The sequence below is a fragment of the Gopherus flavomarginatus genome, chromosome 3 (assembly GCF_025201925.1).
Source record: "Gopherus flavomarginatus isolate rGopFla2 chromosome 3, rGopFla2.mat.asm, whole genome shotgun sequence".
Taxonomy (NCBI): Eukaryota; Metazoa; Chordata; order Testudines; family Testudinidae; genus Gopherus; species Gopherus flavomarginatus.
In genome coordinates this window covers 2,683,415-2,711,242 of record NC_066619.1, presented here as the reverse complement: position 1 = coordinate 2,711,242, position 27,828 = coordinate 2,683,415, and the positions used below count along the sequence as shown (strand labels likewise).

General features: G+C 55.7%; 2 protein-coding genes across 7 annotated transcripts in view; both read right to left on the bottom strand.

Annotated features, from left to right (window-relative positions):
• Positions 1-7,377, bottom strand: part of FANCG (FA complementation group G) — a 25,230-nt gene extending 17,853 nt beyond the window's left edge. For both annotated transcript variants that reach the window (XM_050943580.1, XM_050943581.1), the window contains exons 1-3: positions 7,083-7,377; positions 2,020-2,110; positions 769-900 (exon numbers count right to left, since the gene is read on the bottom strand). In XM_050943580.1, coding sequence (XP_050799537.1) covers positions 769-900; positions 2,020-2,110; positions 7,083-7,292 — 433 coding nt within the window. In that variant the 5' untranslated portion in view covers positions 7,293-7,377. The remainder of the gene's footprint in view (positions 1-768; positions 901-2,019; positions 2,111-7,082) is intronic.
• PIGO (phosphatidylinositol glycan anchor biosynthesis class O) lies at positions 7,309-27,828 on the bottom strand. Of its 5 annotated transcripts, none has more exons than XM_050943560.1 (11): positions 27,749-27,828; positions 26,360-26,853; positions 22,582-22,725; positions 20,096-20,219; positions 18,869-19,028; positions 17,938-18,111; positions 13,010-14,579; positions 12,208-12,411; positions 11,721-11,926; positions 7,968-8,038; positions 7,309-7,429 (listed from the first exon to the last, which is right to left on the bottom strand). In XM_050943560.1, the coding sequence occupies exons 2-11, from the start codon at positions 26,850-26,852 to the stop codon at positions 7,309-7,311; spliced, it is 3,267 nt and encodes a 1,088-aa protein (XP_050799517.1). In that variant the 5' UTR covers position 26,853; positions 27,749-27,828. The 5 variants fall into 5 exon arrangements, with proteins under 5 accessions (XP_050799517.1, XP_050799518.1, XP_050799516.1 ...); XM_050943561.1 differs by having other exon boundaries at positions 27,761-27,812; XM_050943559.1 differs by lacking the exon at positions 27,749-27,828 and having other exon boundaries at positions 26,360-26,885.

Sequence of the window (27,828 nt, the reverse complement as noted above, 5' to 3'; positions counted from 1 at the left end):
CAGCAGCCTGACAGAGCCTTAGCAAAAGAGAGGCCCTGCCTCGGGAAGGGACTAGACATGGCCTGGAGCAGTGCAAGCGCCATTAACTCTAGGAGCAGCACAGAAGAGCTTTCTACCTGCTACGGTTCAGAGGAAGAGCACCCCAAAAGGGAAGAGCGGAACAAGGGGTCTCCCACGCAGGCACTGAGGAATGATGAGTGCTCACATTATCAACATTCGTTTGTATCCCAGCCCCCGAGTCAAAGCCACAACATTAGCTTTGCCAACTCGCTCCCCTCAGGCTCCCTTCTTATGACCCTTTGACCGCACTCCTGTCCCTGTTCTTTTATTAGTTGTCCCCCGGAATCACTTGGGGTCTGAGAGACAAAAAAAAAAAAAAAAAAAAAAAAGACTCCTGCTAAACACTCATGTCTGCCAAGAGAGAACACACTTGAACACTATCGGAGTCTCCCTCCCTGAATTTCAGCCCATTTCTCTTAAGCATCCTCAATCTCAAATCCCCGTAAGTAAGTTAGTAACACTTCCGTTTGCACTATGCTACTCTCTCCGGCTCTTTGGGGTTTTTTAAGCTTTTCTGTTCCCCATTGAAGCCCCAAGTCTCCAGATTCCAGCACACGCAGAACACCGCAGCTGCCACCTTCATTCAACCCTAGCCTCAGACAGCTGCCAATGCCATTCATATGAGAGCGCAGAGAAATCACCCCCCCGGGCCTTGCTCCAGCCAGCCTAGTGACCTTGCCTCTCAGACACATGGGACGTTTTCCTTACCCCTAATGAGCCCATGGTTGATTCTTTCTGCTTCTCCCTCGACGAGGCCATCCGACTCACTAACAGCAAAGAGCAGGGAGTTGTAGAGAACAGTAAGCTCCAGAGAAAGGCTGGGGAGAGCAGCCGGCAGCCCTGCAGTTAGAGACCAATGCAACAAGAGGCTAGCTGAATGCACGAAGGGTGTATCAAACAGCAATCCCTATTGAAGATTTCATCAGGCTGCCCTGCACCAGCAATTGATAGTTCCTGCTCTAGTCCTCAATACACTGCCTCAGCCCTAGAATCACATAGAAGGGAACAGCATCAGGCAGATATAAGAGCGTAGGTTACCTCCAGAATCTGGAAGTGTCAGGCTGTCTGCCTATGCCTCCGTTTTCTTCCAACTGGTTAGGTATTCCGTGGTTTTAGTCCTCAGGGACAAAAATTAGAGTCTTTTCACCCATTCTAGCAGAGCATCAACAGACACTTGGCCTCCGGGGTGTGTCGAGGTTTCCATGCGCTCTCTTTAGTGGTGCTGTCGGGGGACACCAACCCTGGGACAGCAGTTGGATTTATTCCCAAGAGTGACCTGCCCAGCTCTCTGCCAGAACCACTTGCTCCTTCACAGAATATCAGGGTTGCAAGGCGGGGACCTCAGGAGTCATCTAGTCCAGCCCCCTGCTCAAAGCAGGACCAATCCCAACTAAATCATCCCAGCCAGGGCTTTGTCAGGCCTGACCTTAAAAACCTCTAAGGAAGGAGATTCCACCACCTCCCTAGGGAACCCATTCCAGTGCTTCACCACCCTCCTAGGGAAATAGTGTTTCCTAATATCCAACCTAGACCTCCCCCACTGCAACTTGAGACCATTGCTCCTTGTTCTGTCATCTGCCACCACTGAGACCAGCCGAGCTCCATCCTCTTGGGACCCCCTGTCAGGTAGTCGAGGGCTGCTATCAAATCCCCCCGCACGCCCCCGTTCCCTAACACCCACACTCCCCGCAGGAAATCTGCCTCCTCAGTCACCTGCTGCGCCCCCAGGCCGCTCCCTGGAGCCGAGCCACCGGGCGTCCCCTGCGCCTCCCTCCAGCTCCGCGGCCAGGCGGGCGAGGCTGCCCGGAGCCCAGGCCAGGTGCCCCCCCGGTGGGTCTCCGGGGAAGGGCCGGAGCCGGCCCGGCTGCGGGGGAGGGGGGCTGAGCCGCACCCAGCGGCGCTGCCCCGAGGCCGGCCCCGGGCCCCCGCGCGCAGCCCCCGGGCCCGGCCCGCTCCTACCTTGGATCTTGCGGAGCAGCGAGTCGAAGGCGAGTCGGCAGCGCCGCGCCGCCTGCTGCGCCGCGCGGCCCGGGCCCGAGGAGCGGCTGGCCTGCAAGGAGGGAAGCCGCGGTCAGGGTCAGGGGGTCCCGCCGGCGGGTCAGGGGGTCCCGCCCCGCCCCGCCCCCGCCCGGCCCGGCCCCGCCCCTACCCGCCAGCCCCCGGCCAGCCCGTCGTTCTCCTCCGTCCACGCGCGCAGGCAGCCGGCCCCCGCCGGGGCCTCGCGCCGGGCCCGCTTCGAGCCGCGGGGCCGCAGCCGCTCGCCGGAGCGCGCCCGGCCGCGGGGATGGAGCCGCTGCGCCATCTCCCCCTCGGCCACGCCCCCTCGCCGCTGATTGGCCCCCGGCTTCTCGGGCCGGAAGTGCCGGTTGCTAAGGGAGCGGCGAAGCGGAAGGTTGGACGTGGCTCTTGCGTCCAAGACGTGGAGAGCGCGAGGCGCGCACTCGCTGGGCGTGGTCAGAGCGCGGGCTCGGGGTACGGTGGCCGAGGAGAGCCAAACCTCTCCCCTGGCTGCTGCTGGAGCAGCGATAAGGCTGCCCTGGACTCTGCCCCCGCGGCCGGGCGTGCAGCGCCGAGCCCCCGGGAGGGGGCGCCGCAGGTGCACCCCCCGGCCCCAGCTGCTGAAGCTGCACCTAGAGAAACCTCCCTTGGCTGCGAAGTACCTGCCCCTGCCCTGGGTGCCCCCGGGGGCGCTCGTACCCGGCTGAGGTGCCATGAACTGGTGCAGGAGCCCCGGGGGTGCTCGGGCTGGCACACGGCGCTCACCCTGCCCCCCTCTATACCCGTGTCCTGCTCACTGGCTCCCCTCGCAGAGCTGCCCCCGTGCCCCTCCAGTGCCGTACAGCCACACACACACGCCCGCTTGCCCTTCTGCACCCCATCCGCTGCCAGGTTGCTGCCTCTACTCCCCGCCCCACACAAGTACACAGGGGCCCAAGCTCACCTCCATTTTGGATCTCACACTTTATTTGGAAGGATCAGTTTTGCTGCAGCACAGAACCAGACCAACTGCAGGGGCCACCTGCTCACATGCTCAGGTTTAATCTTTCACCTTCCATTTTCCCTAAAAGGAGGTTAACAGACAATAGCCTAGAAATGGGAGTAACCTGGAACTGGGCTCAGAGACCACTCACAAGTTACCCTACTTGGATTTAGGTAGGAGAAGCAACATCCAAACTCACAAAGCAAATCTTCCCAACCACCTATTAATTATATAATTAAACAAAACCATTAATTAGTTTCTAACTCCTTCAATGAGGAGCTCAATGCATTTTACAGACAACCCAGCCTTGCAATACCCCATTAAGGTAGGTCAGTATTATCGCAATTTTAGGCAAACACACAAGAAGCGAAACAATTTGCCCAAGATTACAGCAAGTCAGTTGCAGACTTGAAAAGAGAACACAGACTTCCCGTGTCCCGCTCCTCTGTTTAGAGCACTCGCCAAATCTGTCTCAATGACTGGAGTGGTCCAGAGGTGATGCTTTTAGATGAATGACAGCTGCCAAGTTGCCCCTCCTGTGTCTTTGTTATAAATCTCTACTCACTGGCAGAGACTCCAGAGCCACTTCCACCATGTAGGCTGAGTTGCTCCAGGTGAAAGAAAAGTGACAATCAGATCCACAGAGATACATATTAGTGCCCAGCATCTTTAGAGCACTCTGCTCCCACCCACTCAAAGTGCTTTACATAAATGGCTGTTTCCCCCATTTTCCAGACAGGGTCCCTGAGGCACAACAAGGTGAAGCAACTTGCCCAAAGCCATATGGTCAGTCAGTGGCAGTCACGTCTCCTGAATCCCAGCTGTAGGTGCTGTCTGCTGGACCACACAACCTCCCCTCGGGGCAATGGGGTGCAATACCCAGCAACCTACTGAGAGAGTGTTGGCACCCTTAAGGGAGGTGAATGGTTTAAAACATTTAAAGGGAGGATAAACAGAAATAGGATGAATGGGAGCAAAAGGAAACAGGCTTAACTGTAGACCGGTGCTGACATATGACACTGTGGAATACACCAAACAGGATCAAGGCCTTGAGAACACAGTCTGTGACCAGCTCCCACCTCTTGAGGAGGTTTGATAGAGATTTCCCACCCAGGCTTTAGAAATTATCCCCAATCTCACAAATGTATCTATGGCTCTCCCATGCCAAAGCTCTGCACACATTGCACTCGTCCAACCCTTGGGTGGAGTGTGCACAGCCAGAAAGGAGTTTTACACCTGCACAGACAGACGGGCACCACCAGATCCATTTCTAGGTACTGGCCCTGATCTACGGCGTCCATGAGAGGCTAGGCCTGCATCCCACGGATCGTATCTCTGCACACTGCCCTAGTAGACAGTGTGGAGGGACAAGTTTGAGGAGCAGATGATGGATGATCCTCCTGGCCCCACGTCCCAACCTACTAAAATCCCCGTTTAGGAAAATCGGGGGGGGGGGGTGTCTCTATGGAATTAGATTTCTATTTTATTGATTGGGAAACTGAGGCAGGGTGACTTGCCCAAGGTCACACATTCTGTGGCAGATCTGGGTTCAGAAATCAGGAGTTCCAGCTCCCAGGCCTGGGCCCAAATTCACTAGACCACCTTGTAGCTACAAGAACAAGGGGATTTAAACATTTTAAAGATACAAGATTCAAAATCAACCCTGAGCTGGAAGGGGACAGCATGAGTTAAATGGGGGCTGGGGGGCGGTAGAGTTTTGTGCTTTTCATGGAGCTAGGACTCCTGGGCTGTGTTCCTGCTTGCCCACAAACTCATTGCGTGACCATTGGCACACCACAGCCACAAGCACCTCAGGGTCCTCATCTGTAAAACAGGGATAATCCAGAGCTGACTGAGGGGAAGGCTGGAGGCCGTTAGCTGCTAAGCGCACAGAGATCTCCAGTGACATGCACCAAAGTGCTGAGCAGTGCAGTGAAAGCTCCTGAGAAAAGGGAGGTCGGCTGACATTTGGGAGAAGGGGAAAGCAAAGCCCAGAACAGGGATGTTGTGGGACAGCAATACAGCTTTAAAGACTGCAGAGAGTTGGACTGCAAGGCCGTTCAGACTAGTGGCTACGGACTAGGCGGCACGGCTGGGCACCCCAGCATGCAGGTGATAGGGTGGGGGTTACTCCCAAGCTTCTGTAATGTGAGTTGCCTGGAGCTCTAATGCCACCTGCCCCCATTCCTGTCACATGCCCATGGGGCAATCCCTGCGATCTGGCCAGCAGGATTCAATAGGGTCTGCACTAGCAGCTACAGCAGAGAACCATCCTGTAACTGGTGACCCCATCTAACCAACCCACTCAGCTACTACTCCAGGGAGGGCAAACACAGGGCCCCCAGGATTACAGCTGAGTACCAAACCCACCCACCCACAAGACACGTCCCCTTCAGACCAGCTGGGCGCTTCGGGGCGAACAGCAGCAGTTCAGCAGCCAGGATAACTTTGGGGGCCACAAAAGGACCCACAGGCAGGGCCCAGAACTGCTCTAGCCACAGCACAGTGAATTGAAGTCAGACACATACAGCTCTGGTTCAAAGCCAGAAAGAGACGGGGCTCAATGACCCAGGCAAAGAGCTCTCAGCTCCTTTTGCCCTGGAGAGCTGCTTTACCCAGCATAGATCACTTCACCCACCCCAGCGGGGGGAGAGAGCAGGGTTTAATAGCACCAAGTAGTATCACAATGGCTTAGGGCAGGAAGTGAAGACAACCATAACTGCAGGGGGACTTTAGGGAGGCAGAACGGAATTTAGCCAGGCCCCATGGTTAACCCCTGTGGAGAAGGGATACAATCTCATGATCATAAATAGTAGGAGTGAGTTTGGGACAGCTCCTTTGAGACGTCACCCAGAGCAGCACAACACCCTTGGCTGGAGCACCCAGGTCAGTACTGCAAAAAGCACCATGCTCTGAATCATCACCACCACCACCTCCAGCACTTGGGGTTTTCTTACAGATCTTCCAGCCACGCGGCCAGGCCCGACCCTGACGAGCTTGAGATGTGGCCCAACCTCAACCCCAGGTGGTGCCCCAGCGTTTCTGCAGGCGCTAAGCTATCAATTCTGCCGGGGCGTTATCTGCTCCCAAAAGCTTTTGAGCACCGGTCTTCGGCCACCAATGAGCCCATGCCAGTGGCTTGGCCTGCAGTTCTCGGCTTTCCCTTCCTCCTTTAACAAGGAGCCTTGATACTAGGCCCTGTCACTACCTGGCTGCCATTCAGCTGCGCTCATGAACCAGCCACGCTGCTTGGGTCACTCATCATCACAAGATTGGGGTTGGGAGCAGCCACAGCTCCACAGCAGACTCAAAGACTTGCAACAGGACAGGAGATGGGGGCAGTGGCTGCTACAGCCGAGGCCTCTGTTTGGATACCAGAAAAGGCTGAAGCCCTGGCTCAGAGAGGATTTAATTCCTGGGCCCAGCTCCCTCCCTCCTTGCTGTCTCCCTCCCCAGCACTTCCACACAGACTTTGTACAGACTGTTGCTAACCCAGCCCCAGGTACCGTCTGACAGCACCATGCTGTGCAGGCTTCTCTGGCCTCTCACTCTCACTCACACTCACACACACTCTCTTAAGCAGGGTGCGGCACTCCCACGTGCAGCCCTGAGGAAGACCAGAATCAGTGAGGCAGGAGGCATCCTCATCACACGGTAGCAGACAATTCCTCCTTCAGCACGGGTGGAGCAGCCTCTGAGAAGCTGCTGCTGCCCGAGTCCAGGGACGTGCACTGCCCAGACTCCCCTCTTTGGGAGCCAGGGACCGAGAGGAGGCTGCTGCACGGGCAGGGAACAGGGAGGTCACTCCTCTGGTGCCCACACACCCCAGGGGCTCCTCAGTAGACGAGGCCCCGTCTCTGCCCCAAGGCAGCGCACAGCCCTGCAGTGGCCTGCGGTGTGTTCTGCCCAGCAAGGAGAGATGTCAGGGAAATGCCAGTAAGACCCAGCTACAGGAGGGCACTTGAGGCTTTGTGCTTTCATCCCCTCCCCCAACAGACCCTTGGTTGTGGCTGAATGTGCCTGGCCTGGGCTCCAAACCCACCTGGCGGGAGGCAATGAAGTTGAGCTCAGAGTTCAATGACAGTGAGTGAGGCCAGAGACCAGCCAGCCCCGCCCTGTCGCACCCAGCAGGGAGACGGGGATAATCCCCAGCTACTGTCCATGGTGGCGGCTCCCAGGTCCTGCCAGGCCTGCAAAACAGGGACCCAGCCATCTCCTCAGGGGATGATGCTCCACGTTGGGTTCCCTGCATCTCGGCTGCTCAGATGCTACCTGGGCTGGAGCTGCTCAAACCAGGCGCTGACCGCACAGTCCACACGCATCACCAGGAAAATCCCCAGCAGGAGGCAGATGCTGCTCACCATGAAGCCCAGAGCCTCAAAGAGGAACCTGCAGGCAGGACAGACACAGTGCATGCATTGGACCCAACGTCTCTTCCAGGGACCACAGTCCTCCCCTGCAAGCATCACCTCCCCTGCCCCATGCCCCCAGCATAGACTGCTCTTGCAAATCTATGTTTCTATTTTGAATCTGACTCTCCTGACAGTGAGGGGCTGCAGGGTCACAGATCCCAAAGCCAGATCTCGGGCCTCCTGCCCAGCACGGGCCAGGGTATCCCACTGGGTCCTGACTCTAGCCCAACAGCTTGTGTCTTTCAGAACAACATTCAGCCTGGACTTACAGGCTCCAAGCGAGGGAAGATCACCACTGCCCTGCCGATCTGTTCCAGTGATTAATCGCCCTTCATCTCGCTGTATGAGCTTTGCCAACTCCACAGCTCTTCCATGCCCCCAAATCTGACCTGCAGCACCCCCTGCTAGGCCACATGATCCCAGTGGACCCTTTTGGCCTTGGAATCTATGACCATCAGTCAAGCTGCCAGGAAAACAGGCCGACCCAAGGACAGAGGAGAGCTCCTGGGACTTACTTTGGGGCAAACACCTTCCAGACCATGAGATGCCTCCTGAGGACCATGGCTGCCCAGACACAGGCCAGGAGCTGTGGGGAAGAGCAAGGAGAAGGCAGAGTCACACGTCACCCTTAGTAGCCTCACCCAGCCCATGGCAAGGGGTATTAAGCCAGGCAGGTCCCTGGGCCAGGTGCAGCAAGTATCATGGGAAAGCAAGTTAATTAACACCCCAAAAGGGACTCCCTTCTCTCCTCATGGGGCACACACTCTGTGCACACACCTCCGAAGGGGCTGCATCCACTGGAGACGTGCAGTGTCTCCCCAATGCATGGGTTTCAAGGAGGGAGACGGGACAGCCAGACCAGTATCTCCTGGGGGCAGACACCAGGCCCCCAGGCTGTGGGGAGTGGCTAGGATGATCAGCCACACACAAAGAGAAGAACTATAACCAAGTTTCATAAACAGATGGTTAAGGGTTAATGCCTTTTACCTGTAAAGGGTTAAGAAGCTCAGTAAACCTGGCTGACACCTGACCAGAGGACCAATAACGGGACAAGATACTTTCAAATCTTGGTGGGGGGAAGTCTTTTGTTTGTGCTCTTTGTTTTGGGGGTTGTTCGCTCTTGGGACTAAGAGGGACCAGAGTCCATCCAGGCTCTCCAAATCTTTCTGAATCAGTCTCTCATGTTTCAAACTTGTAAGTAACAGCCAGGCAAGGCGTGTTAGTCTTATTTTTGTTTTCTCAACTTGTAAATGTTCCTTTTTGCTGAGAGGATTTTACCTGTTTGCTGTAACTTTGAACCTAAAGCTAGAGGGGGTTCCTCTGGGCTATATGAATCTGATTACCCTGTAAAGTATTTTCCAACCTGATTTTACAGAGATGATTTTTACCTCTCTTTTCTTTAATTAAAACCCTTTTTTATTTCTTAATACCTGATTGATTTTTCCTTGTTTTTAGATCCAAGGGGATTGGATCTGGACTCACCAGGGAATTGGTGAAGGAGACTCTCAAGGCTACCCAGGGAGAGGAAGGTTTTGGGGGAAAAGGGAGTGATCCAGACACTGAAACTTCTGGATGGTTGCAGTGATACCAGATCTAAGCTAGTAATTAAGCTTAGAAGGGTCCATGCAGGTCCCCACATCTGCACCCTAAAGTTCAGAGTGGGGAAGGAACCTTGACACCAAGCAAGGAAGAAGTCTCACAGAGGGAGCTGTACAGCTTGCCAGGACACCACAGGCTGCACTCAACTGATGTGCCCCGGTCTTCACAGGGCAAAGGGACAAGGTACAGGCAGCCCTTCTCAGCATACAGCCCCTTCGCCTGGAGGGGTGTCAGTCACACCTGCTCCTACCAGCTCTGCAGGGCCAAGCTACAGAACAGGGATCTGGAATCGCTCCAGCTCAGACACCGACAGAACTGTTAGCTAGGTCCCAGGCATATGCAGGCCAGACTGTGTCCTCCATTATCCCTGGGCAACTCCACTGGAACCTGCAAACCCTTTATGGCTGGGGATGATGCAAGAGATGGAGAGAGCCCAGCTGGACCCTCCAATCCAGGATGAATTTGCAGGGCTGGCACTTAGAAAACATGTTTTTAAGAAGCTACCATCAGTACCAGTGAGTTTGGGTTTGTGCTCGCTTTGCATTAAGAGTGCTTGCGCAAAAACAGAGGAAAGAGGAAAACCCTGCACACAGTGTTCATGGATCTTGGGAAGGCTTGAGAGAAGTCATGTGGGGGAGGAGAACGAAAGACCAAAGAATGTGTCAGACTCATCCGGGACGTAGGCAAGCGTGGTTACCACTGCCAGAGGGCCAAGCGGAGAAACTGAGCCGTGTCTAGTGAGTCAGAGCACACCATGGCTTGGCACTAAGCCCCTTCTCGAGGCACTTACACAGAACATGCAGAGTGGCACCTTGGTGCCTGCTTTTAGCAGATGATGAAGGTCAAGTAGCTAGTTTGACAGTCCAGGAAAATGGTGAACAATGAAATTATAAGCAGAATAGGAAAGACGTGGACTAAATGGAGTGAAGTGAGCGGAGTGATCTGTCATAGGAGAATGCTGGTCAGCCTGAGAAGTAAGAGCTACCAGACGGTAATTACACACAATTCACTTCTGTACAGCTCCACATGCTGGGCAGTGAGACAGAGACAGGAGCAGATCTTGACTACAGTGGAAATGAGAACGTTAAGATGGCTGCTGGGAGCGACAAGAATGGCCGGCGTTCGGAATGAACTCATTCGGGGAAGTGGGAAGGTGGGACCAATGTTAGAAAAGCTGAGGGAGCCCAGGCGTAGACGGTTTGGACATGGGAAAAGCAGATCAGAAGAATATACAGGAAACAGGGTGTTAAACTTGGGAGTGGAGGGTAAGAGAAAGGCTGCAAGACCCAAAACATCCTTTGGGGTACCACAGAAAAAGTATTTCACTAGCTGCGGCATTAGCGAGACACAGCTTCAAGGCGCTGGAATGGAGACAGGCTCGAAGAGCCAACCCCACATAGATGGGAGTACGGCTAGGAGCAGCAGCAGCTACCACGACCCTGCTCACTAATCCCCCCCGCCTGGCAGAGCTGTTAGGGGGGCACCCCCGGAGTCACAGCCCGAAGGGGCAGAGGGGAAGCAGAGATCAGCGTCACATTCCAGTGAAGATGCAGCCAACACTTAACCCTGGTACAAGGCCAATGCACCATGGGAGCTAGTGCGAGGGGACTAGCGGGAAAACCCATTTGTGCTCATTAGCTCCAAGGAACCCAGCAGCCACAAGGAAATACTCAGGCTAACACAGGGAACTTGCCCCATCTATGACTCAGACTGGATGGGCCCAAGCTAAGCCAGGGGGTCTGGCTAGAAATCCACCCTGAACTCATCCCACTGGGCCCAGCCATTGCAGCGCTCCCACTCGCTGAGATCGGCAGGAGTCCCAAGAGCTTTTCAGAACCAGGTTGGAGAGGTCTGAGGGCAACCCGGACTCAGTGTCCCGATGTCTATTAATGTGCCAGCCCCTCAACGTGCCTGTCAATATAGCCCTCCTCACTCAGCAAATCTCCCCCGTGTGCGCCTGGGTCTGAGCTGCCACCTGTAGGGACAGATATGTCTTTACTGCTTTTCCCTCCGCTGAGCCCTGCAGAGCTAGCCCAGCCCTGGAAGCGGGAGCTTGAGTCCCCTCCGTCCCGTGCGCCAGTGTCATCAGCATTGACTCAGTTCCAATCAGTGGCACTTGGGCAAAGACGCTGCAGATGGCAGGGCTGCACAGATAGTATCAAGGGCAAACTCTTCCCCGCAGAACCTTTCGCTACAGGCCACGCAGGACAGAGAGACCCCGGGCTGTGACTATGGCGCTGGCAGGGAGAAAAACCCATTTTTCACTTGGAAGCCGAGCATGTCCACAGCCAGATTTCCAGACTGGCTGCCAAGTGAGGCGCAGCCGTCTTGCAGGGATTTCATGGCATGGGCCAGGCGTGGCAGCAGCCCCACGACTTCAGAACAGAATCACACTTCCATCAGCAGGAGCCGAGGGGCGTGGCTGAGAAGGGCAGGTGGGTTTGTCGGGCAGGTTGCACGCCCCCAGCACAGAGCCCTGTGCACGGCCAGGAGCCAGCAGCACCGCAGTGAACTCTGCCTCCACCCACTGTCGCTCTTGGCCCCGGCTGAGGTCTCGTTGTCCCCAAGCTCAGGGAAGAGTCCCATTCCCACCCCACACTGCGGGGTTCGTTATTAACCCTTCGGTGTCCACACTGTCCCATGTCAATGCTGGGCCCCCCTGCCCCTACCTGCACGCCAAGCACAAAGAGGTATTTGAGCCCCAGCTGCAGCAGAGCCGCTGAGAACCTCTCCGGAGACTCCCGCAGCCTCATCTCCATCATGGGCTCCTCCTCCTTCTCCTGAAGCTCCTCCCGCAGTTCCTTCTTCAGCTTCCTCCTCTGGGAGTTGGGCACCTCACAGACGAAGGGCCAGAGCAGGAGCAGAGGGCAGCCAACTACCTCAAGGACAAAGACACAGGAAGTTACCAGGCGTCCCGGCGCCCATGGGGGGGACACACCCAGCTACGGGATGGGGTGGGGATCGCTCTCCTGCACAGGGCTCAGCAGTGACTGTTAACCCCTCGGATGCCAGTCACAAGAGAGCGGTATGGCTGCAGCTCACCAGCGAGTCTGCAGACCACCTGGAGGGAGCTGGCTGCTCCCACGGGGCTGGCTCCCTCAGCAGCGAGCTGGGCGGCCTGTGAAAGCAGCCAGGCTCAAGCAGAAATTCACTTACCTGCAAAGAGGATGTGGGAGGCGAATGTGTTGGCCCCCACCAGGACAGCGGGCAGCAGGTGGGTGCTGTGGCCCTCCTGGAAGCCCACGAAGGCTGCATGCCAGTGGATGGCTGGGAAGATGGGCTGGTGGCCCGTGGAATAGAAGAACTGGGTGGCAGCAAAGACCCAGGCGGTGACCGCGTACCAGGGGACCACGAAAGGCTCTGAGAGGGACAGAGACACCAGTGTCAGGGGACAGGCCTCGAGATGGTCTGACCCACAGCTCAGACAAGGCCGCGTCAGCCCTTTCTCTGCCCTCGGCTCCAGCACTGGGCACCTTGGCCTTTTTCCCCCCTGAGTAAAGGATGGTAGATGCCCTCCTGGGCAAAGCACCAGGCTGGGGGGACAGTGCAGGCCTCATGCACCCTGGCAGCCCTTCAATCCCTCCCGCTGGGCAGTTAGCCCAGGTGTGGAGCGTGTGTCAAACCGCCCCCCCCCCCCCCGCCCCCAACAGCAGGGACCCCACCACCCCACAGGGGCCTATCCCCCAGCCTCAGGCCTTCTCTCCCTCTCCCCTTGCTCAAACCCTGCAGTCAGCCAGAGCCACTGACAACACAGGCACCCAGTAACCAGCCCCCGCAGAGCAGGGTCCCTTGGAGCCCAGCGCCCGCGCTGCCTGGGCCTGCAGCGGCTCTTGCAGCCATGAGACAGGGCTTGGTGCATCCCAGGCTCCAGGATGGGCAGCGGGGCCTGGGATCAGCATGTAGGAGAGTCTGGGACCCCCCAACCAAGAGCGAACCCACCTCGGCCGCCCCAGCTCACCGGCATCCCCGGCGAGGCTCATGACCCAGGCGTGGATCCGCAGCAGCACAAAGCCCTCCAGGAAGAGGAGTAGGAAGGCGAGGCTCATCCTCTCGCTGTGCAGGGTCAGCAGGAGGAGGCCCAGCAGGGTGAGAACTATGACCAAGGCGGCTGAGTACACGCTCCCCAGCCCGTAGGCTGCCACCGTGGCCCTCCGGTGACCCCTGTCTAGCTGGGTCTTCAGAGACTCCTGCATCCTCCTGTAGATCTGTGGGATGACGTGCTGGAGGTCGGCTTGGGAGCTGGGGGCCCCCTGATAAGGGGTTACAATTGGCCCCACTGACTCCCGGCTGTCCTTCACGAACACTGTCACGGGCGTCCACAGCACCAGCAGGAGCCCCAGGGATGCCAGGCCGTAGACGGCCTGTGGAAAGCCCACCAGCGCCACCTGCACCAGCTCCTGCAGCTTGCCCAGTGTGTCCTCCGCCCCCGAAGTGACGGCCCAGTAGCAAGCGATCCAGACGGCCAGCAGCGGGAAGGCCCAGCGCACAAAGAGCACCAGGGGGCTGGCGCTGTTCAGGTTCCCATAATGCCGCAGCCAGCACCGCACGGCGTAGACCAGCCCGGCCAGCGAGGCCACACACAGGAGGTAGAAGAGGTTCTTGGCCTGAGTGCTCTGCAGGCTGGAGAGGGGGGCCAGGAAGGGCGAGGGCTGGCAGTGCGGGATCTCCTCGCGGCACTGGTGGAAAAGGCCTGAGAGGCGCAGGCAGGCCAGTAGCACAGCCAGGAGGCACAGAAGCTGCCAGCTCTCCTTCTGGTAAAAGGCAGCGCCCAGGGATTGCTTGGGGGCTTCCGGAGCAGTCAGCCGGCCGTGCCAGTGCAACTTGCCCACCAGCAGGATGGCCAGGGACGCGAGCAGGAACGGAGCCACCCGGGCCTCAGCCACCACGAAGCTGTCCGAGAACATGGCGCAGCACCGGATGAAGAGGATGCCCATGGGGAGGACCAACCCCTGCCACGCTCGCAATCTCTGCCACAGGCCCGCATTGGCCACCGGCGGCTGGACACCAGCCAAATGGGCTCGACGGGGCCGGCGGCCCCACGAGTGCCAGAAGAAGGCCAGCTGAGAGGCGGCAGCCGACCACGACACCACCAGAATGAGGTCCAGCCCTTCTCTGGTGAGCAGGTGGACCAGCCCCAGCACAGCCGCCACCGCCAGGCCCCAGAGAAGCGGGTACAGGAGGCGGCTTTGGTAGGAGAAGTCCAGGGCCGCCGCCAGCTCCGAGGCAACACAGCAGAGCAGGCAGGAGGCGGCGATGAGCGCACAGCCAGCCACCATGCGCAGGGGGTGGAAGCGGGCCCAGGACTCCATGCACACGGCCCGGGCCTCCCGCAGGTAATGCTGGAAGCGGACAACCAGTCGCCCCAGCCTGGCCTCCTGCTCGGGCGATGCAGGCAGCCCCTCCCGCACTTGGGCCAGCAGCCGGTCGTGCTCCTCCAGCGCGGCAGAGAAAAGCTCCCGCAGGTACCGGAGCCGCTCAGCCGGCAGGTCCTGGGCAGCCAGCGAGTAGGAGTGCAGGAAACGGTCCACCTGCAGAGAAGGGCCAGGGTTACAATGGAGACGCTCACTGCCGCCTCCCCCGTCCCTCAGACAGAGGCTGGTCCAGAGCGTCCCCAAACACCTGCCAATGGAAACCCACCCGCAGCAGCCCTGCCCTCTTCTGCCCAGCCCAGCACCGGCTGCAGCGGGCACACACAGGGGGTACATAAGCCCTAGTCGGAGATTCAGGGAGACTGTGGAGAGAAGGGACCATTGGATCATCTCATCTGACACAGGCCAGAGGATTTCACCATTACCCCAGCACTGAGCCCAGTGACTTGTGTCTGACTAAAGCATCTTCCAGGCAGGCCTCTAATGTGCCTCATTCTGAACCTGAATTGTCTGGCTTCGCCTTCCAGCCACTGGTTCTCGCTTTGCCTTGCCCTGCTAGATTTAAGAGCCATTTAGCACCTGGGATTCTCCCTCATGCAGGTACTGTACACACTGTAATGAACTCACTCCTCACTCTTCATTTCAATGTACAGCTGTATGAAAATGCGGCTGTATGAAAATGCATTTTGTTTGAATGGACGAGCTCACGCAGTTCCCCAGTTTGCCCTGTCCTCATTACTTTCTTCTCTGCCAATCTGTGTGTCACCCACAAGTTTTATCAGCAGGGATTTTATATTTACTTCCTGATCATTGACAAAGATGTTGAAAAACACTGGGCCTAGAACTGATCCCTGCAAAACCCCACTAGAAACACCCGCCATTCAAGGATAATTCCCCACTGACAACTAGTTTTTGAGATCTGTCAGTTAGCTGGTTCTTACTCCAGTTAACGTGGGCTGTATTGATATTGTATCATGCTAGTGGTTTTTAAAAAATCAGATCATATGGGTTTAAAGTGAAAACCCTTACAAGTGTCTCAGTCTGTTACACCCATGCAGTTACCCTTATCAACCACACTTGTAATCTCATCAAACAATGAAATCAGGTTTGTTTCACATGACTGATTTTCCATAACATCATGCTGACTAATGTTTCCTATATTCTGATCCTTTAAATCAGTGGTTTTCAAACAGGGGATCGCGTACCCCTGGGGGTCCACAGACTATGTCTATGATTTCCAGAGGGGTTCGCAACTCCATTTGTAATTTTTTAGAGGTCTGCAAATGAAAAAAGGTTGAAAATCACTGCTGAAAATCTATCAGTTGAATCCTATATCAGTTATTCCATTACTGGCACAAGATTGGTGGCAGGCTAACTGGCTGTTTGTTCCGAGTCACCTCTTTTGCCTTTTTTGGATATTGGCACAACAGAAGCACTCTTCCAGTCTTCCGGAAGTCCCCCATTATTCTAAGCTTCATTAACAATTAAAATTAATTGCACTGTTAGACAATAATAGAATACCATTTAAATAGTTTGGATGCTTTCTACATTTTCAAATAGATCGATTTTAGTTACAACACAGAATACAAAGTGCACAGTGCTCACTTTATATTTATTTTTTATTACAAATATTTGCACTGTAAAAAAGAAAGAAATAGTATTTCAATTCACCTAATACAAGTACTGTAGTGCAAACTCTATCATGAAAGTTGAACTTACAAATGTAGAATTATGTACAAAAAATAACTGCACTCAATATCAAAACAATGTAAAACTTTACAGCCTACACGTCCACTCAGTCCTATTTCTTGTTCAGCCAATCACTCAGAAAACAAGTTTGTTTACATTTATGGGAGATAATATTGCCTGCTTTGTGTTTAGAATGTCATCTGAAAGCAAGAACAGGCATTCGCATGGCACTGTTGTAGCTGGCATCATAAGATATTTACTTACTAGATGCAGTACAGATTCATATGTCAACTACTATTCTAGGGGACATGCGTCCATGCTGATGATGGGTTCTGCTTGATAACGATCAAGAGCAGAGCGGACCGATGCACATTTATTTTCATCATCTGAGTCAGATGCCACCAGCAGAAAGTTGATTTTATTTTCTGGTGGTTCGGGTTCTGTAGTTTCCACATCAGAGTGTTGCTCTTTTAAGACTTCTGAAAGCATGCTCCACACCTCGTCTCTCTCAGATTTTTTAAGGCACTTTAGATTCTTAAACCTTGGGTCGAGTGCTGTAGCTATCTTTAGAAATCTCACCTTGGTACCTTCTTTGTGTTTTGTCAAATCTGCAGGTAAAGTGGTCTTAAATCGAACATGTGCTGGGTTGTCATCCGAGACTGCCATGACACGAAATATATGGCAGAATGCAGGTAAAACAGAGCAGGGGACATACAATTCTCTCCCAAGGAGTTCAGTCACAAATTTAATTAACACTTTTTTTTAATGAGCGTCATCAGCATGGAAGCATGTCCTCTGGAATGGTGGCCAAAGCATGAAGGGGCGTACGAATGTTTAGCATATCTGGCATGTAAATACCTTGCAATGCCAGCTACAGAAGTGCCACACGAATGCCTGTTCTCACTTTCAGGTGACACTGTAAATAAGAAGATGGCAGCATTATCCTCCGAAAATGTAAACAAACTTGTTTGTCTGAGTGATTGGCTGAACAAGAAGTAGGACTGAGTGGACTTGTAGGCTCTAAAGTTTTACATTGTGTTTTTTTTTGAGTGCAGTTATGTAAAAAAAAAAATCTACATTTGTAAGTTGCACTTTCATGTTAAAGAAACTGCACTATAGTACTAGTAATGAGGTGAATTGAAAAACACTGTATTTTGTCTTTTTACAGTGCAAATATTTGTAATAAAAATAATATAAAGTGGGCACTGTGCACTTTGTATTTTGTGTTGTCATTGAAATCAGTATATTTGAAAATGTAGAAAAACACCCAAAATATGTAACAGATGTCAATTGGTATTCTATTGTTTCACAGTCCGGTTAAACCTGCGATTAATCGACAGCACTATTAACAATTAACACCAACAATCTCCTCAGGTAGCAGGTTTAGGACCTAGGCTTGCTGAAGTTTTCTATAATCTGTGTTGTTCCACGTGATGCTGCCAGCAAATCTCAGAGTCTGGCTGCTGTCGCCCAATCACACTGCAGTAGGACAGGCTGAAAGTAGAGCAATGCGTCCTCGAAGGTCATATATGACTGTGAGCAGGAGGGGGCATGTAGGACTGGCAGCGAGACCAGGGGGATGGGGTGGCTGGGTCAGGCCCAGCAACACTCCTGTATTAGCAAACAATTTCTGACTCCAAATAAGGAAGATCGGCTCTGGCAGGATTCCCTCCAGCTGGCTGAGGAGGATTATAACAGGCCACCTTCTCGAGGAGAGCGAGAGGTGTGGCTAGAGAGTGACAAGGGGACTGGGAACCAGCCCTGGCACTGCCTCTGTGATCCTGGGCCTCTCCGTGGAATGGGTCTGGTAAGCGTCGATTGCCCCCACCTGTCCGGCATTGATGCGATACGCCGAGAGCTGACTGAATGCTGCCAAAGCAGTACCGCCGTCCCCCGAGAACAGCTCAGCCATCACCTCCCCGATGTTACTGTAGGGAATGGGCACGCCCAGCAGCAGGGCCAGTGTGGGCACCAGGTTCACCTGCGGGATGGTTTCCGGCTCCTGGAGGAGGACAAGGAAAGGGAGCCCATCCGATCAATAGACTAGCGGGGATGAGTACGCACCGATCTCCCGGGCAGGGTTACGCTAACCTGGGGGCCAGAGGGCACAGATGCACTTGGCACCTGCCACCCTGCACCTCTGAGGCCCCATCTGCCTCCACAACCCAGTGAGCCTGCCACGCATACCCCCAGCGCAGGGCTGGGAGGCAGTGAAGGTGGTCCTGCTTGGGAGCCAGAGGGAAACTCCTGGGCCCCTTGCTCTGATGGGGATGGAGAAGCTAGAAACCCCAGTGGCCACATCCCAACCATCCCTGCTGCAGGGAAGGACCTAGCTGTTCTGCAGGGCCCAGGCCTAGCATGGCTGGTGGTTAATTTGGCCCTGCCAGGCTTCTCTGCACTCAGCTGGGTGGTGCAGAGAGGGGATGAAGAACCTAGGAAGGGAGCCATGTGGGGAATACAATCGCAGCAGGCCCCTGAACCCTCGGGCAGATGGGAAGGGAAAGTCTCGCCCACCTCACTTTCTCCTGGAGGGGAGAGCCCCTCTCTGGGGGCACAGACAGAGGAGGAGCAGCCCCGGAATCCACTCAAGCCCTGGGCTGGGCAGACAGGCATTTGGGTCCGGGAAGGATTCGTGTCATATTTCCTTGCTGCTGGCCAGATGTCTCCCTGCTCCTGGGACCCCCTGGGCTCACTTCCCCTGCAGGCCCCATCCCAGGTACATGCCCGACTAGGGCTCTGCTGGCGTCCCTCTCCGTTACCTTGGGAAGGTGGGCTCCAAAGAGAGGCGTTTTACTGTACACGAAGAGTGCTGCGTTCACCTCCTTCTCGCTGTCTCCTCCGTGGTCCCCAGTCTCCGTCATTCCATGGTCCCCTGCCACCACCAGCAGGGTGTCGTTCGCCAGGTGATCCACCAGTGACCTGCCCCCAGAGACACAGCTCATCAGTCACCACCTGACTCATGCCCGGATGCAGCCCCGGGGCGATGAATCACTGGCAGGGCTCTGAGCACAACAAAGCAGGACCAGGCACCACTGAGAAACCACGATGAGCCTGTTCCTGTGCTGGGAACTGGCTGCTTCCCCACAACAGAGGGTGGCAGCCCAGATGCTATGCTGATGGGCTCCTTAGAAATGCAAAGATTATTACGATCCCAGAGAGAGCAGACTCCTGCCTAGATCCTACATGAACAGCAGCGACAATTCAGTTCTGGAAGGCCATTCCACACAGCTGATCCTCTGTGGGGCCCAGGCCCTGTCACAAACCTCTGTCTCATTCAACATGCCTGGAAGGGGGCTGGATGCTTTAGGAAAGCCTTTAGCCTGCCATGTGGCTGTGTGCGCAGCACGGCAGCTCAGAGCCCTGCCAGCTCCAGCTCTAACACCCCACACAGGCAGAGCTCTTGTGACTCACTCCCAGCCCTTCCAGCTGTTCCGTGACCCCAAGCTTTGCGTAATCTTAGTGCCCTCTATCCAAGGCTCTGGAAGTGCTTCTCAGACTGTACTCGAGCCTCACAACCACCAGGAGTCACTGTCTCCATTCCAGCTGGGCCCCAAAGGGAAAGAATATTTTCTGCAAGTTCAGTTCGGTGCGAAGGCTCCAGCACAGCCTCTCTAGGCAAAGTCTGGAGGAAGCCCCTGCTCTCCACGACCCGGTTCAATCCCTGCCAGTGTCACAGCATGTGGCCGACTGTGACTCTCTCTCCTGGTGGGGGACAGCCTCAGGGCCCCATGGCGGGGCAGGCTCGTTTTCAAGCTGTCATTTCCCTGCTGTGTTCTCAAAGCCAGGGCTCTGAGGTGACGGGTGGAGTGAGCACACCCTGCTGCCCAGCTTGCCTGCAAAGGCTGTATGGGGGCTTGTCATGCTGCTGTGGTGGATCTCTGGGAGGCTACTGAGGAGAAGCTCTGGGTTCAGGGGCCTCACAACCCCTAGAAAAGCAGGTGCCGAGGCGAGTGAGCTGGCAACCCCCTCCCCAGGGCACTGGTCACCTTAGCATCTCATTCATCTGGGTGAGTTTCTTGGCCATTTCTGGATGGTCTGGTCCATGCTTGTGCCCACAATGATCCACACCCAGGAAATGAGCGATCAGCAGGTCCCACTCACCACCATCCACTGCAGAACAAGGGAGACGGCACATTAGACCACAAGCTGTCCCCTTCTGCTAGCCAGCCAGCCAGCGACTCCAGCCTGTGGCAATCCTTCCATCAGCCTGCCTTGCCTCTTTCCACTACGCTGGGAACCCCCACAGGTGTAAGAACATAACGGCCATGCTGGGTCAGACCAATGGTCCATCTAGTCCTGGATCCTGTCTGCTGACAGTGGCTGGTGCCAGGTGCCCCAGAGGGAATGAGCAGAACAGGGCAGTTTTGAATGATCCACCTGTTATCCACTCCCAGCAACTGGCAGTCAGAGGTTTTGGGACACCTAGGACATGGGGTCGCATCCCTGACCATCTTGGCTAATAGCCACTGACGGACCTGTCCTCCAGGAACTGATCCAGGTTTTTTTTGAACCCAGTTATACTTTTGCCCTTCACAACATCCCCTGGCAGGGAGTTCCACAGGTTGACTGTATGATGTGTGAAGAAGGAATTCCTTATATTTGTTTTAAACCTGCTAAACCTGTTAATTTCATTGGGTGACCTCTAGTTCTTGTGTTATGTGAAGGGGTAAATATCACTTCCCTATTCACTTACAGACTTTAAGGTCAGAAGGGACCATTATGATCATCTAATCTGACCTCCTGCATAATGCAGGCCACAGAATCTCACCCACCCACTCCTGTAATAACCCCCTAACCTATGTCTGAGTTACTAAAGTCCTCAAATCATGGTTTAAAGACCTCAAGGTGCAGAGAATCCCCCAGCAAGTGACCCATGCCCCATGCTACAGAGGAAGGCGAAAAACCTCCAGGGCCTCTGCCAATCTGCCCTGGAGGAAAATTCCTTACCGACCCCAAATATGGCAATCAGTTAAACCCTGAGCATGTGGGCACGACTCAACAGCCAGCACCCAGGAAAGAATTCTCCATAGTAACTCAGATCCCCACCCCATCTAACGTCCCACTTTCTCTACACCAGTCATTTTACACAGCTTGGTCATATTCCATACCCACCCCATTAAGATGAAGCAGCAAGGACGCAGTATGAAGACACAAACTTGGACTGCTCACCTGGCAGAGCCCCACCCTCAAAATCCTTGTGTGCTGCAGATGAGCCTCACAACCCTACTGAGGAGGGTACGATCACCCCATTGTACAGCTGGGGAAACCGAGGCCCACCACAATGAAGGCACTTCCAAGAACTCAGCTCACCAAACTTATCTTGAATGTGTGTAATTCTGCCTGCTGCTTCTTTTATATTGCTAGCGCCACAGGGCAGGGATTACACTCTCCTCCGGGTTCATGAAGGGCCTAGGCCAGTGGTCCCCAACCTTTTCCGGGTGGCGGGTACCAGACAATGAGCCACTGAGGACTATGGCTGGCAGACAAGCATCTGCCAAAATGCCACCAAGCAGCAGCAATGTCAAGAGGCATCGCCGCCGAAAATCAGTGCCATTTTGGCAGCGACGCCTCTTGGTGACGCTGCTTTTCGGTGGATGCTTGTCCGCTGGCCAGTACGCGGGCGCACACAGATGCCCTGGCGGGCGTCATTGCACCTGCAGGCACCACACTGGGGACCACTGGCCTAGACACTGGGGATGTTACTGCAGTAAGAGCAGCACCCAGGCTGTCTCCTCCCGTACGCTCTATGGACACATACTTCACTGCAGACTGTTCCGTCTCTGATCTACAGATAGGAGGAGATGCATTTTAATTTAAGGGACAAAAACTCTCCCACAAGGTGGCTTCCCCCTACCTGCAGGGCAGATTTTTGGTTTTCTGAATGACAGACCATCTCCACAATTGTTTCTTTAGGTCTATAAACAAACTGGAAAAGGCACCTTTTCCCCAGTCCTGGGCCTTGGACAAAGTCCAGCTACAAACACACAAAATCCAGGTCTTGAGCAAGCCCCACCTCCCAGCGTGCCCAGGCCATTCCAGAACATTATGTGCCTGTCTGAGCGTTTCAATGACAGCCAGGCAGGCACCAGCTTCATAAGGTCCCTTCAAGGTTAAATGCCTGCTCTGTCCCCTCTACTCCCGTGTGGCATTTCCAGAGCAGACCAGGCCATTCTAGGCTGTGGATTGCAAGGCCCAGCATGCTTAACTCCCTCTGGATTGGAGGAGGGGCATTTAGAGAGTCTGGGGCTGCTGAATCCAGGCAGACCATTGCAGGCTACCAGCTGCGATCAGTGCAGACAGGATGTCCCTGACCTGGCTGGGATGCAGAACAGTCCTCGGCTGGGCTCCACCCTAGGGCACTCAGCTGGGCAGCAGTGACCCTTCAGTTCTAACACCCAACTTCGGCTGGGCTCCCGGGGCAATTTGGCTGCAGAGAGAATGCGGTCCCAGCCCCCAGGCAATGGCAGCTCACCAGTCGTGTAGAGGTGCTGCAGGATCCCATCGTCCACCATGTGAAGATCCTTCACGTTAAACGACGGGAAGAAATACGAGCGGAAGAACTTCTGGGGAAAGAGTCCATCCCAGGTGTCATCCCCCATGAAGACCACTCTCCTCCCTGGGAAAGCAGGACGGGCATTAGCACCGGGATCCAGGAGGGGGTCCCAGCCTTACCCACGCTGCTTGAGGAGTCTGGCCAGAACTGCAATGGGATACAAAGCGCCAGCACCACTCCCCACCCCCCAGGCTCAGTGATCAAAAGTTAGTATCACCTGCTAGCTGTTCAGAAGCCCGTATGAAGTGAGTTAGGGAGATGTCAGCCCCGTTCCCACCAGAAATCCACCAAGCCCAGTGGCCCTTAATGCCTCCCTTACCAGTCACAGAGTGAGTGGGCCAGATATGGCAGTGCGAAAACCGGCCCAACACATCCTGATGGCCAGGCTCTTGCGTTACACGCTGCGGCAATGGTTCTCCAGCTGCAGCACCATGCCTTCAAGACCATGATCATCTCACCGACCTCCCCCTCCCCACACATACAGCAGTGGCATTGCTGCATCCTCACACAGTCTCCCCAGTACGGGTGTAAGAGACGTCTTCTCTGCAGCTGCTGCACCAGGGACAGCCTTCCCGTTTCACATGTCTGAACAACGACGGTTACGCCTGTCACCGAGGTTCTTCTAGATGGACTCGGCCTAGTCACGCTCACGGGATGCGCCCCCTCACTGAACACCGGACCATCTAGGGCCAGGGTTTAACTCCTGCCTCCATTTCATCCCACATAAGCCCAAGGGAGCAGGGAACGGTGGGGCAGGACAGGAGTGTGAACATGCAGAGTCCATCTCGAAGAACCTCGATTACAGGGGAGTAACCTTCATTTCTTCCTTCCAGTGTCCTCTGCCCATTCCTACTCCCGGGCTAGACCCATAAGCAGTACCCTGCCCCAGGAGAGTGGGGCCTAGTCCAACAAGGAGTGCAGGACTGCTTGCCAAACATGGCACCTGACCTAGATTCCAAATCTACAGAACATTTAGTGAAAGTGTGAGCAGAACGCCAGGGTGCTGCTCTGCAAGTCTCCCCCAGAGGAACATGTCTGTAGGCAGCCAGGCATGCTCCCTTTGATCTACCTGAATGAGTTCTGATGTCGTGAGGAATGGATAATCCCTTCCGTGTACAAGCTTCATAAATACCTGAGCCAGCTACAGAGAGATGGCACAGAAACAGCTTTTCCCTTGTTTTCTGGTCCATAAGCTATAAACAGCCTTGAAGACTGCTGAAATTCTAGTCCTGTCTGAATAAAAAGCTAACACTCTCCTCACATCTAACGTCTGGCATTAGCTTCCCCACCACAAGTATGGGGCTTGGGGGACTGAACTGGTAACGTGATCAATTCATTCATGTGAAAACCGGAGAGTATTCCTGGTGAAACCTTAAGATGCATGCGAAGGACCATTATGCTTATGAAACACAGTGACTGGTGTCCCAGCCATCATCACACGCAATCCACTTCTGTGCCTGGCAGAAGTGATTGCTATCAAAAACACTGTTTTTACAGATCGATAAAACACAACAGCTTCCCGGGAGTTCAAAAGGAGGTCTCACCATTTGTGCCAGTACTACATTCAGATCCCAGAAGGGCAAAGGAGTTCTTACTGGAGGATACAAATTATTAAGGCCCTTTAAAAACTTCTTAATTGTATCATTAGTAAAAACTGATTTTCCCTGTACAGGTATGATGTGCTGACATGGCTGAGAGATGAACCTTAACTGAAGATAATAGAAGAGGTGTCTCCTTAAGATACAACGCTGCTCTAATATATAATTAATTGGGGTTGTGAAGGATCCAGTGTACGTGAAAATCCTCAATAAAACCCTTTTCCATTCAAGACCGTAGCACTTTTTCTAGCACAAAACAGTACATTCTGTACTTTGAGTGACAGCTTTCTTCTAGCCCACCTAAAGGTCCATTCCCCATGCAGGCAAGAGAAGGGACAGAAGGGCTGGATCCTGTTCTTTGCTGCCTCTCGGAGAAGCAGTCAGCCTGGCTGGTTCTAACACCACACCTGAGGTGTCCTGAGATGGAGCCACAGACGGCGCTAACTGTCGCTTTAACAGTAACGCTATGCGGTGCCGTGCTAGCTGGCAACCCCTCACCAGAGGTCTCTTCATTGGATCCGATATTGAGAGATCCACAGAAGAATGGCTCCTTCCTCGGCGCTGACAGCCTGAACCAGAGCCAGGCTCCACCACGAGATTCTGCCCCTGTCTTCTCTCTCGGACTGGCTCTTTGTAATCAGGCTGACACCGAAGAAGGCTGCAAATTTTTCCTCGGAACCGCAAGCAAGTCTCTCTGAAACGGGACTGTGTTCGTCGCTGATCCAGACCTTTTCTCCTCTTTCAGATCCTCAACCTGACACAGCAGCTGAATTACACTTCTTCCTCGCTGGAGGCACAGATGAAGCTGGTTTCTGAGAATCGGCTGCCACTGTCACAGCTTCCTGCAATAAAATTACCTGGAGCCTGTTTCTCTCACTTTCTTCGCCCTCGTGGCCAGTGCTGAGCATGTCAGACATTTAGAGGGAGAATGCCAACCCCAACCACGCCAGGCATCAGGCATGTGCATCCCACGCTGGGAAAACCACCGGGCACGAGACAGGTCTTTTGAATCCAGGCTTCTCAGCCTTCTGATCTGGCAAGTTACCCTTTAACTAGCTAGCTCTAAATAAATGATATAACTCTGTGCACTTACGTTAACAACCCACACAAACTGTCTGTCTACTAGGGATCCGAAAGGATCTCACAGGACCATCGTAACTGTCCAGTTGGCCGCAGCTGAAGGAACTGAGGCAGCTGAGCGCCATGCTCCCTTTAAACCCTTGCCCTAGAAGGTCTGGCATTCACGGGGGAGGAAAGGGAGGCACTTGGACACTCCAATGGCTACTGCTAGTAGAATTTTACCATTCAGGCTGCACAGGTCGGAGAATCCCATGAGTGGGAATACGCAGAGGACACTGGATGGAAACATGTCGTGTACGTCTCTTTTACCTACCACCTCTCCCCCTTTTGCTGTTGTCCTCTCACCCCCATACACACAGAGCTGACAAGCTGCTCCGAGGTGTGACAGAGTAGGAATATTTGTAACATTTTTATGAATCCTGTGCATGCCTCAGGCCCAGAGGTCCAGTCTCAGGAGGCAGTGAAGCCGCATGGCTTGCCAAGAAGAGTGAGACCTCCAGGGGGTCTGGCTCACTGAACAGTTCCTCCTAGAGATCGTTCCAAAGCTGAGGCCATAGCACCGACCCTGTGGGTCCGTAACAATAACGTCAGCTCATCGCAGGCCTGGGCACTGAGACACTACAGCAATGTGCACAGGATACAGACCTGACTCTCCAGGCCCTCCCCTCCCCTCCGCTTCTCTCCTCTGCCTGTATCACCCTCCCATGCTGGGTTAGGTCACGTCTAGACCGTCAGGCCCTCAGGGCAAGGGCCCGTCTCTTCATCTACAGCACCAAGCACTCCCCCTGAGATCAGCTCCCAGTACACGCAGCGTTCGGACCAGGGGCGTCCAAGGGCTCCAGCACCAAGGGTCCCCCGCTGGGGCTGTCAGAGCCTCACACGCTCTGTGGAGTGGGCAAGGACTCCGGTTACACACTACCACCAATGGGTCAGACCAACACAACTCCCTTCTCTGGCTGGCCAACTCCCCTCCCACGACACGCGGCCAGCAAACCCCGGGGTGAGCCAGGCCCACGCACCGTTCTCCACCAGCTGCCCGAGCAGATTGTCCTCCTCGATGGCGTAGGAGGCGAAGTTGCTGCCCACGTCGATAAAAGTGGGCAGGGAGCCGGTGGTGATGCCCTTGATGCGCTGCATGGTGGTGGTGGGCGGGTCAGCTCGGAAGCGGTAGAGCCGGGCGTGGCGGGGCTGGGAGCCAGCCAGCTGGTGCAGGAAGCCCAGCTTGTTCTCGTAGGGCCGGGGCCGCGCCTTGGCTGGGTCGAAGCGGGCGAACTCAAAGGTCAGGGCGTCTATGATCAGCAGCACGGCCTTGGGGACGCGCTGGGGCATCCAGCAGGCGCTGGGAGTGACCCCCTGCCCGGACCAGGCCGGGGCAGCCAGCGGGTCTGAGCAGGAGCTGCGGTTGGTGAGCTCGATTCTCATGAGCAGGAAGCCGCTGGTGAAGAGACCGATGCCGGAGAAGAAGAGGAAACAGGCCCAGGCCAGGAAGAGCAGCACCGGCCACCTCTGCATCCTGCAAGGGTGGGAGAAGGTCAGAGCCGGCATGGTGCTCCCCACCCCTGCTCCCCACCCCTTCCTGTGCCCCCCGGCCTGGCTTCCCCCCCATCGCTGCTCCCCACCCCTTCCTGTGCCCCCCGGCCTGGCTTCCCCCCCAGCCCTGCTCCCCGCCCCTTCCTGTGCCCCCCGGCCTGGCTTCCCCCCCAGCCCTGCTCCCCTCCCCTTCCTGTGCCCCCCGGCCTGGCTTCCCCCCCATCCCTGCTCCCCGCCCCTTCCTGTGCCCCCCGGCCTGGCTTCCCCCCCAGCCCTGCTCCCCGCCCCTTCCTGTGCCCCCCGGCCTGGCTTCCCCCCCAGCCCTGCTCCCCGCCCCTTCCTGTGCCCCCCGGCCTGGCTTCCCCCCCAGCCCTGCTCCCCTCCCCTTCCTGTGCCCCCCGGCCTGGCTTCCCCCCCATCCCTGCTCCCCGCCCCTTCCTGTGCCCCCCGGCCTGGCTTCCCCCCCATCCCTGCTCCCCGCCCCTTCCTGTGCCCCCCAGCCTGGCTTCCCCCCCATCGCTGCTCCCCACCCCTTCCTGTGCCCCCCGGCCTGGCTTCCCCCCCAGCCCTGCTCCCCACCCCTTCCTGTGCCCCCCGGCCTGGCTTCCCCCCCATCCCTGCTCCCCGCCCCTTCCCTGCCCCCATTTCTCGTGTCACCCCCAGCTCCCCCCCGTCACTGCTCCCCCATCCTCCTTGTACCCCCCGGCCCTGCTCCCCGCCCCTTCCTGGGCCCCCGGCCCGGTGCCCCCGGCCTGGCTTCCCCCCCATCCCTGCTCCCCGCCCCTTCCTGTGCCCCCCGGCCTGGCTTCCCCCCCAGCCCTGCTCCCTGTCCCGCCCCCCGGAGCAGCCCCACGAGGCCCGGGCCGGGGTCCCGGTACCTGCGGGCGGACCCGGAAGTGCCGAGCCGGCTGCACGCGGCGTCAGGGGGGCGGCGGAGACCGGGCTCAGCCAGCGCCCC